Source organism: Mytilus edulis, chromosome 7 (genome assembly GCF_963676685.1).
Source record: "Mytilus edulis chromosome 7, xbMytEdul2.2, whole genome shotgun sequence".
Lineage (NCBI taxonomy): Eukaryota > Metazoa > Mollusca > Bivalvia > Mytilida > Mytilidae > Mytilus > Mytilus edulis.
In genome coordinates, this window is record NC_092350.1 from 19856167 (window position 1) to 19868119 (window position 11953).

General features: G+C 32.6%; 1 protein-coding gene across 1 annotated transcript; it reads left to right on the forward strand.

Moving 5' to 3' along the window:
* The first annotated feature begins 19 nt into the window (after positions 1 to 19).
* Positions 20 to 11164, forward strand: LOC139480959 (uncharacterized). Its single transcript, XM_071263951.1, has 9 exons — positions 20 to 130; positions 1454 to 1575; positions 2739 to 3115; positions 3932 to 3985; positions 4700 to 4826; positions 5530 to 5645; positions 6950 to 7022; positions 9396 to 9985; positions 10951 to 11164. Exons 1-9 carry the CDS (start codon positions 108 to 110, stop codon positions 10987 to 10989), a joined length of 1521 nt encoding a protein of 506 aa, XP_071120052.1. The 5' UTR covers positions 20 to 107; the 3' UTR covers positions 10990 to 11164.
* Positions 11165 to 11953: the final 789 nt, after the last annotated feature.

Sequence of the window (11953 nt, forward strand, 5' to 3'; positions counted from 1 at the left end):
GTTACTCCCAATAATAATGATGGAGTTGTTGCGCTTTTTTCGCTGTTGAGTATATATTTATTAGTTAAATCGCTTGAAGTGAACACTTTTCATAAAAGTTGAATGTAATGATGGAAGAACACACAAAACGGTAAATATTGTCGTTGTTTTGATTTATTGTTGACATTCTGTTAATTCCAAGATATAAGTGCTTATGTCTTAATTTTATGTTATGTTTGTAATAATCAAATAACCACATGCTCCAACGAGTCTGACTCGCTCGCTTTCAAAATGGTCAATATTTGGGTTGAACCGATACACATTTATCAGTCTATGTGATAATTTCACACCATATAGAAATAAGAAACGTTCTTGTATGATTTTTAGTTTTAGTTTCTTGTGCATAGTTCGGAGTTTAGTATGACGTCCATTATCACTGAAGTAGTATACATCTTTATCTTTGTTTAGGAGGCAGCTGAAGGACTCCTACGGGTGCGGGAGTTTCTCGCTGCATTGAAGACCCATTGGTGGTCTTCGGCTGTTGTCTGCTCTATGGTCGGGTTGTTGTCGCTTTGACACATTCCCCATTTCCATTCTCAATTTTATTGGTCTATACTATCTATATTAGTTATCCACCCTCTAAGGGAGAACATGTTATCTGTCCCTCTGGTATCTTTCGTCCCTCTTTTATCACGCATTTAAATGTTTAAACATTAGCAATATTGCAGTAGGTCTACTCTGACAGCATGTATACATTACTAATGCAAAAAGTCGTTAGGCATGAAGGTGTATTATCGTTTGCGATCATAAAAAACCGCAATGTTTCATGATGCTTAATCGAAGTACATTGGAATAAGGAGAAGGAAGTCCTTCAATATATTAAGATTTCGAAGGTGCATATCATTGACATTCAACATTTTTTATTGGATATTATTTTTTTACTATCAATGTGTTAACATTTAACATTGATAGTCAAAAAATAATATCCGATATAAAACGTTGAATGTAAATGATTTGAACCTTCGAAGTCTCATATTAAATGACTATGGGGAGGGAGATCTGAAAAACAGTTGTATTTCGTAATAATGGCTATCATGGTATTGGCGCAAATATTCATTTAAATGACGACTTTATTCATTTTAAAACCATAATTTAAATGAAAGCTGAAAAAAAATAATGACCTCCAAATACTTACTTTTATCCAGAGATCATTTCAGTCATGGTGTCTTTGGAAGAAAATGGATAATTATTTTGGGGATAATAAGATACCAAGCAAAAAATCAAGAGACAATTAATAATCCGCGTAGCACTTCTCAGAAACCTGAGTCTTGAGCAACACTAACTCCACCAATCAAAACAAACAAGAAGGATTTAGTTGAGGGGGGTCAGATTTTTTTTGTCCAATAGTGACACCCATCGTGTTACTCTTTTTAGGAGACATACCCTGCTGAATAAAATGTACTTATTATTTTAGCACACGAAACAAGATACTTAAGATTTTAAACAGTTACCCCTTCACATTATTAGTGGTCATTTTAATAGTGTTTGAAAGTTCACTACATGTGGCTGAAGTACTGATAGAACAAGACATAAGAGGTAAGCTAGTAAAAAGGATTTATTGTTGTTATATTTTTGTACATTGTAGAATGAAATTCAAAACAGTGTGGCTGTGGCCATTGATTGACACATTAAATGCATCCATTGACTGGGACAATTTGGGTGAACGTTTGTATGTAACGACCACTGTTTACTATGTACTTTTTAAAGACACTTAAACTATGGGGTCACCAAAGGTTTTCGACACCTTAATAAAGTAATTCGAAAAATTATTCAGAAATAACACGATGTTTTGATTTATATCAATTATATAAATCAAAACATAAAGGTTATTCCTGATTAATTTTTCGAATTATTTTATAATTAAAGGCGTTAAGAAACCTTTGGTGACCCCACAGTTTAAATGTCTATCGTAGGTACGTCGTGAACAGTGGTCGTTATAGACAAACGTTAACGTTCACGTAAATTGTCCCAGTCAATGGATGAATTTAATGTGTCAATCAATGGCCACAGCCACACTGTTTTGAATTTCATTCTAAGACTTTGAGGAATCTGTGTGTGTGTTATAAGACACGGCTTGTAAAATCTTAAAAAATGACTCAGATTCCTTTGAAAGATAATTAAAGCCGCCATTAAAAACAAGCTTCACAGTTACTTTTAATAGAAAAACAACACATTTTAAAAATATTTTCAAAGGATAATAAGAGCCTTTTGAACAAGTCTTGACTGTTAAAATCAAACTTGATGAATCAATCAGCAAACCTTTGTTGACTCCGCTTCTCTATATCACAAGAGAAAAGTCTCGATGAAAAGCAGCTTACATTGCCGTGGAAAAAATGAGAAGTTACGAAGGATACTAATAAAAAATCAGGAGTCAATTAAAATACAGGGTTTGAATGAAGACGGACATCTTCCTGCTCTGGTGAGAACTGTTGCAGCTATTTCAAACCAATTTTAACTTTAATCCTATGATGGATGTGCAAATTCAATAATTATATGTGTTTATTATAACCACTCTTCAAACCAAAATAACGACTTTGCCTAAAAAATATTTTATAGCTTTTTTTACGATTATAATAAAAATCAAGGTTCTAAATGGTAGACTTGATATATTATAAAATGCCTTGATAACACTATTTCGTGACCATTTTCGACAACAAAATGGTGGTTAGGTTTCCTATTAAAACATTATTTACTTATAGAAAAAATTGTGGACGAATGCACAGAAGTCAAGAACTTTATACAAAAACTGGGTCAGCCACAACATGATACTGTAGATACTTCTTCATTAATGAATAACGTTATAATTGCCACCAATAACTTTCTCAATGTTTATGATGTCACGAGAAGGGATAACCAATCAAAATGTTCTCATTATTCACATGCCTCTACTGAAGACGACTTTGTTTTCACTATGGATTTTACACAAGACCAGAACAGTAATTTATGTGGAACTTCAAGTGAATTAGGACATTTTGACATAAGCCAGGTCTTCACACAAGCAGACCAGTTTCTCCAAGATTTAAGTCATTCTTTCCGGATATTTGCCCTGGGTATTATTATATTTATGTCAGTAGAGGTATTATTTAATTTTACTTGTTCATTAAGTACTTTTCAGACTAAACATTTAGGTTGCACATTGGTATTATCTACGATTTGTAACGAATATATGATAGTGTGTACACCATGCCTTAATCCAAACCATACAAACAAATGGACTATACACGAAGTAGCTGCGGATTCAGGAACTCGTACATCCTGTTCCCTCTATCTTTATGAAAAAATATGATTTGTTACAAAAGATGATGTAGTGTGATTGCCAATGAGACAGCTAATCACAAGAGACCCAATGATAGATTTTCGTGCTGCCTTTAACAATGATCAAAGCCCATACTGCATAGTCAGCCAAAAGGTCCCAAATGACAAAAGTTAAACAATTCAAAAAAGAATAACAGGCTGACATTGGACAGGCACATACATAATGCAGCGGGGTAACCTAGTATGTTGAAGGCGTCAACCTTTCTTTAAACCAGGGACAGTGGTGTAACAGTACAACATTAAAACAAACTATAAAAATCAGTTGTTTGCATGAAATAGTTTATTTCCGTTTTCCGTTCTCAATTTTATTAAAAAAAACACTCGACCGTAATTTTACTAATCAGTCACCATGCACCCATTCCCTGGGACCTTTGGTAAAATATACGATTAAGAATTCCAGAATTATCAGAACATGAAGTATATTGTGTTGTTTTCAAGATTTGCTGATGCTATTAAATTGCATTAATTAATCTCATTGTTGCCTAAATGTTTTGCAAAAGATTCGATATAAATATAAACTTAATTAAACGAAATGATTTATAAATTACTACGTACATTTCGACAATTATTGTTTCAGACTTCGCTTAGAATGTTCTGTACTGGCTTTATATTCCTTAAAAGAAAAATCGAGGTATGTATATTGCATGCATATCTGAAAAAGGAAGTTCAAATTACTATGGTAACGTATATGAAAACGCACGTGAACACTTTCATACCAAAGGGCGCAAGTTTGAATTGTATGAATTCCACATTTGATTTTTATTGCCCATTTATAGGCATTATGTTTTCTGGTCTGTGCGTCCGTTCGTCCATCCGTTCGTTCGTCTGTTCGTTCGTTCGTCCGTCCCGCTTCATGTTAAAGTTTTTGGTCGAGGTAATTTTTGATGAAGTTGAAGTCCAATCAACTTGAAACTTAGTAAACCTGTTCCCTATGATATGATCTTTTTCTAATTTAAATGCCAAAATGGAGTTATGTTGTAAAAGAAAAGGCTGGTGTTTTATATAATGGATGTTCTTGTTAGTTTTCAACTTCCAAAAACCAATTTACAATGTAGTAGTGATCTGAGACGGACTGATTCAAAAGTACCAAAAAAAACCACGTTTGGCACGCAATCCTGTCTTATCGAAGCAGTAATATAACATCCAACCTGTCAGATGAAGAATTGGTCTTATCGTAAATAAAAGCGTTATGTCTGACATCGGATCATGAGTAAGCGCAGAAACCATTCAGTTTCTTCCGTGTACATTTCTGTACTATCATAAACGTGGTGATTGATATAAACAACAGTGTGTATTAATCTAAAACGAATCACGACCATCTTACTACTTTGTTACTTTTTTGCAGGTCTTTGATGCGATTATTGTGTTTACATCTTTAATATTTGACTGTTCGTTTTACTCTAGAAGTTTTCAGAAGTCTTCTATTGTTGTAATGCTTCTGTTACCATGGAGATTAATCAGAATTGTAAGCAGTAAGTGTTTTCCTACCATTTAATAAAATAATATCGGTATATCGCATGAAAAACAAATTTTCTTGTTTTTGTTTTGATTTTTGTTCCAAAGCAGCAATGTCATTTCTCTAAAACATTCAAATCATTGTCCAATTTGACGGCGTATTTAACAACAGACACTACAAATACAATTCAACACAACGCAATGCAATGCAATGCAATGCAATGCAATACAACAAAATACAATACAATAAAATAAAATACAATACAATATACAACAAAATACAATACAATACAATACAACACAACGCAGTGCAATGCAATGCAATGCAATACAACAAAATACAATACAATACGACGCAATTAAATACAATACAATGCACAATGCAATGCCTAATGCAATTTAATATGCAATGCAATGCAATATGTAATATGTAATATGCAATATACAATGCAATGCAATATGTAATATGCAATGCAATGCAAGTTTCATCTGAAGCATATTACGGGATATCAGATCAGAGACTCATGAAATAATAGGCCACAGCTCTAGCTACTGAATGGGCGCCAATTGTAACATGCATGCATGTGCTGTATTAAAAAATGAAAGCTGTACGTACAATTCTAAAATTAAAATCAATACAACTTTATCGAACCATTGGCTAAATTACAAATATACATTTATTTTAAATAATTAGATAATAATTATGAGACACTTTTTCAGGCTTAATTGCGGCACTGAATAGTAAACATAGACGACAGGTTAAAAGTTTGAGCATAGGAAAGAAAAAGATAGAAGAGAAATACATCAAAATAGCCAAACAGTTCCAAGTTGTCAAGGTAGAAGACTACCGTTTCTTTAAACACTAGTGAATATAATTATATACTATACATATATAACTTTTTTTATCGTATATGTTAACTTTGGTCAACCTTGATCACCGTAGGACAATGATTAATAGTGATTACAACTGATTCTGGCAACATATTAAGAATTATGATATCGCCACTGAAAATATGCTCGACGTATGATGGGTATTCGTCAGTGAAACAGCTACCTAACACCAATAAACATTAGGATATTACAATAAATTTACAATCCGAATAAAAGAGACTCAGTTGTTAGCGTAATTGTCTTTAGTGCAGAAGGTCGTCGGTTAACCCTGTCGAGTCGAACGAAAGGCTTAAAAATGGTATTTGTGGTTCTTCGCTAAGCACTTGAAATCTGCTTGATGTCTGAATGATGTGTTAAAAAAAAGAGAACCACCCTAAAAGAAGAAATCAATAACCTGATTTATGACAAAACAAATAACGAAAATATCTATGACAGACAACGGTAACCTTATTGGACCTGAGGCCGCTATTTTGGACAGGCACAAACAAAATTTGCCGATTAAAAACATGTTTGTGTGCTCTCAATCTTCCTCTGACTCAAATCAGCAGTTTAACATCAAACATAAAATATGTTTGTATGTTGTTGTTTTTTCTGAACTCCTACTAAATAATATCAGGCCTTTGTCAACTCATACTAAATAATATCAGGCCTTTTCCAACTCATACTAAATAATATCAGGCCTTTTCCAACTCACACTAAATAATATCAGGCCTTTTCCAACTCATACTAAATAATATCAGGCCTTTTCCAACTCATACTAAATAATATCAGGCCTTTTCCAACTCATACTAAATAATATCAGGCCTTTTCCAACTCATACTAAATAATATCAGGCCTTTTCCAACTCATACTAAATAATATCAGGCCTTTTCCAACTCACACTAAATAATATCAGGCCTTTTCCAACTCACACTAAATAATATCAGGCCTTTTCCAACTCACACTAAATAATATCGATCAATATCAGGCCTTTTACAACAGGCCTTTTCCAACTCATACTAAATAATATCACACTAAATAATATCAGGCCTTTTCCAACTCATACTAAATAATATCAGGCCTTTTCCAACTTGTCAATACATTTTTTGTTTGTATATTTTCTAATTTTCGTCCCAGCTTGTCTGGCAAAACAGCCGTTGGACGTCAGAGTAATCTCGAACTAATGATCACTAATAAATGTGATAATTTTAAATACATTACGTTTTCAAAAAGGTAGAAATTATTCAAAAAGTCAATGTTTTCTTCTTAGGGAAATGAAGACAATCTTATTAAGCTGTGTAAACTGAAAGGGGCTACCAGTAGAGAGATAAATTTATGTGTATGTAAGTATTCGAGCGTAATTCATGAATGTGCATATATCCCACTTGTTTACGCGTTTATAAACGGACATATTTCATCTCTACGCATAAATCCCGTACTTAATATAATATTCGTTGTATTTGAACGACCTTAGTGGCCAAGACCGCAAATCAGTCTACCTTTTAATACCATATATATAATGTGTCTTTGAGTCTTTAAAAGTCAGTTTGTTCACCAACTGAAAAATCCTTTTTAGTGTAACAGTTTTCTAGTATTCTTTTGTAATTCAGCCTGTCACGAAATGACATATTTCTACAGAAACAAGTGGGGATAACAGAATTTATGAAACTTGAAATTTGTCATTGCATAGAAAAATTCGGAGATCAACATTCAGTCTTCAACATATAGACAAAGTGTGTATAATCTGTCAAACTCTTAATTGACCTGAATTGACATATTTGTGAATTGATAAAACAGACTATCAGAATAAGTAAAATCACAAAAATACTGATCAGAGATCGTTCATTACTACCAAAGACTACATTTTTTCTGAAGATATAACCATAGAAACGGCTGAAATTTTAAAAGGCTTGGGACATGTACATGAATATGTGACAGGGTTAACGTAGTTTTTAGGGATGCTTAACTTTACCCTTTATCTCGATCAATGCAAATAAACAAAAGGTGTTTAGTTTAAACATATTTTATTGTCTAAATATACAATAGGATTGGATACAAGTTATAACAACTTAAGATAATCCTCTCCATATAAGTACAATATACAAAATTTCAAGATGACAGCAATTATATATTTCAGTACAATATGAAAAATATATACAATAGATATAGTATGTTTAAACAGTATAACAGTTGGATACGAGTACATTTTAAGATACAGCAATATTAATCAAAGAATCTTTTTGTATGGCGTATATAACTATATACACAAAAGGTGTATAAGGAAGTAAACAAGGTAAATCAGTACAAGAAAATTGCGATATACTATACACTACCAAGAATTATATCCCACTTTTATTGTACTTTTCTACCCTATTATAAATCAATATTTAACGGCTACATGATAAAATTGTAATGTTGCTCTTTTGTTTAATTCGGTACTGCTGAATTATATACTTACCGTCACATTACTGGAAACAACCAGTACTATTACATTAATGAACAACTGTGTACTGAATATAAAAGAAGGTAAGTTTATAAATATCAATACTTATTGAACAAGAGGGTAAAATAGTACAATAAAAGTTTGATATAATTCTTAGTACACAGGCAAATTTCACTCACATCAATTTCACGTGAATTTCACCTCAAACGAGCTTATACGTGAAAATCACGTGAACTCAGTTTTTGTGAGTTTCACGTGAATCTCATGTGAATCTCATGTGAAACTCGTGTGAATTTCACATGAAAATCACGTTAAAAAAATTTCGTATGAAGTTCACATGAGTTTTTAAAATAGAGTAATTCAAATAACATCTCAGTTTTCAAATTTAATTAAAATCATGAAAAATATCAAGGAGCAGGAGCGGGGCATTAATTCCTGGTTTTTGGCCATCATGAAAAATATCAAGGAGTAGGAGCGGGGCATTAATTCCTGGTTTTTGGCCCAAGAATATAAAATGTTCGATTACTATTTCAAATTGCCACATAATGTTTAGAAATGCAATGGGGGGAAGAAATAGAAATGAATATAAGGAAATTTATCTGATGACGTCACAATAACGTCTTAATATGTACTGTTTTCATAAAAACGATGAAAAATAGAGAATTTATGCAGTTTTCTATCTTTATTTCCCTTGTGCAAACATTGTGCGCAGCCAAGAAACAACAAAATAAGTTAACAGAAGCTTTATTATAACTATTGACATAATCTCACTAAGTATTAAGTTGTTTCTTGGGTGCGCACATACTTCTTATCACAATCTAAAATATACTTAAAATTTGATGAAAAACAAGGAAAATCACGAAATTTTACAAAATATGCAAATTAAGTCATGATTTGTTGCCATGGTAACTTGCTCAATGTCAAATTCTGAATACCTTCTTCCTTAGTTAAGTTTTCAGTAATTTATGAATGTGTAGGATAACTTTTAAATTTGCAGTAATTTTTGGGCCAAATAAAGGCCTTATTGCCTCTACTCCAAAGTTTCATGGAAAATACTCAGATTCATGTGAATCTCAATACACGTAAAATTTCCATGAAAATTTCAAAAGAGTTTCATGTATAAGCTCGTTTGAGCTGAATCTCACGTAAAATTTCATGCGAGATTAATAAATATGAAACTCATGTGAGCAAATTTTGCTTGTGTAGTGTAGTTGAAGCATAGCTATAGAAAGAGTTGTCATAGATTTTCTTAATCAACAATATATATTTTTAGATAAAGGAACGTCTCACATGACAGTAGATCCTAACTGTACAATTGCTTCTATGATGCTTCTTGGCGGTTCAGTGAACATGTCATATGGAGGAAATATGATCGCCGATAGTTTTCGTGAACCGCAAACAATGAACAAAGATCCAAATAATAATGATATAGACATAGCAAATGTTACGTCAAAATCCAGTTTATCTGTGTATATGCGACCTAGCATTACAGATAACCACCAAAGTCTACAAATACCAATGTCTGGGAATAGAAGTCTACACATACCAAAGTCTGACAATACCAGTATACACATACCAAAGTGCAACAATACTAGTCTACAAATACCAACGTCTAAGAAAACTAGAAAACAATTAACTTCTAAGAATACTGAAAACATCTCTGTTATTCCAAAGTCGTCAACGCCTTTTCTCTTTCCCGCACCTAACTTTTTCTCTCCGTCTAATTTCCTAACACCATTTTATTTGACAACACCGTTAAATACGCCACAGACAGTATTCTTCCCTGATAATTTTGACTCTAACCTTGTTAGAGAAAGATTGTTAAACGAAGGACCATCAAGTCAGAAAGAAGCCAAGCAACAGGTATGTATCAGTAGTATGGCAGGACAGAACGGTCAAAACACTGTTCACAAAACATATATTAGAAAACTTAAGACTGAGCAACACGATCCCCACCAATGACCGAGGGTGTTCTCATGTCTCCAGTCTAAAATGTATATATCCGTCTGGCAGAGTACATCTGACCATAATCTCATTTTCTCTTTTAAATTGTCATATGTTAAGTTTTCACTGTTTGTTCTATTTAGTGTAAGGAATAATATAATAGAAAGGTATACCTGTCATGTTGACATGGCTTATATGAAATTGGCCTTATTTTCGTGATTGACTGGTCAACATTGACTTTTCGTGGTTAAATCTATTATGCTGAAACTTATAGTAATAAGTTATAGTTAAGAGTATCTAATGGTTTGTAAGGTGTTCACGCGCTTAATGTTTGCTTCGACTGATGTTGTCCCCATTTGCATATGAATCATTGAGAATGTAGGTTTATGTGATACTTGTAGTTCAAATCTTAAAGACTTTGAACATTTATTTTTAACTGACCAGTTAAGCAAGCTTGACAATGCCAATTTCTTCTTTTTCAACGTTAGCTCATACGATACACTCATACAATACAATGAAAGTTAATACATGATTAAAAAGTGTAATTGCATTTGTAATTGTAATTGTAATTAGTTTATTGCAAATCAACATAATACTTTAGCATCAACAACAAACATATAAAAAAGAAGAGGTGGCATGATTGCCAATGTGTCAACGCTCCACAAGAGACCAAAATGAAAGTTAATACATGATTAAAAATTGTAATTTCAATTGACAAAAAAAAAAATTCTTTCAAAAGTAGAATCTACTACTTTGTTTATCCAGTTTACAATATGGATAGTGAATGATACATTTGTACATGTAAATCCAATTTACAGTAAATAATTTCACGAATGTTATTTAGCATGTATAATATTTTCTCAAATTGTTTTTAATCCTTTCAGAAGTTGGACGTACCAGACATCCTGATTACAGAGGACTAATTTGTGCAAAAAAAACTTTATAACAGAGGACCAATTTGTGCATGTATATATATAGTGTAATACAGAGGACTAGTTTGTGCATAGGAAACTCAATAACGATAATACATATATGCATCATGTGTTTATGAATTAAATACAAAAGGCACGTTGAAAAAATATTAAAATTGAAAATTGACTATATTATTGTATGTTTAAATCAAAGTGCATTTCTGTAATTTAGATATACTCATTAAATCGAAGTGCATTTCTGTAATTAAGATATTATTGGACAACAGTATAAATATGAATCACTAACAATAGTTGGCTTAAATAAATGGTATAAAGCACAAAAATACTGAAATCCGAGGAAAATTCAAAAAGGAATGTCCCAAATGTGGTCGTGTATGATTTGTTTTTAAATTTGAGGCCTTGATTGAACTTAAAGATCGTTTTATAAATAAAATAAACTTGAGAAAGGAAATGGGGAATGTGTCAAAGCGACAACAACCCGACCACAGAGCTGACAACAGCCGAAGGCCACCTATGGGTCTTCAATGTAGCGAGAAACTCCCGCACCCGTAGGTGTCCTTCAGCTGGCCCCTTAAAAATATGTATGCTAGTACAGTGATAATGGACGTCATACTAAACTCCGAATTATACACAAGAAACTAAAATTACAAGACTACCAAAGGCCAGAGGCTCCTGACTTTGGACAGGCGCAAAATGGCGGCGGGGTTAAACATGTTTATGAGATCTCAACCCTCCCCTTACGGGGCGCCGAATGGGACTCTTGTGGTTTTGTACTCAAAATTCAATTTTGTACGGACAAAAGTGAACAAAAATAAGTTCAGTTTAACAAAATTTGTATCATAATACAAATTTAAAATTTTGTCATACAAAATTATCTATCAGCGGACAAAAGTCACTTTTGTCATGACAAAATTCATTTTTGTTACACAGACTTGAATTTTGTTACTTAATTTGA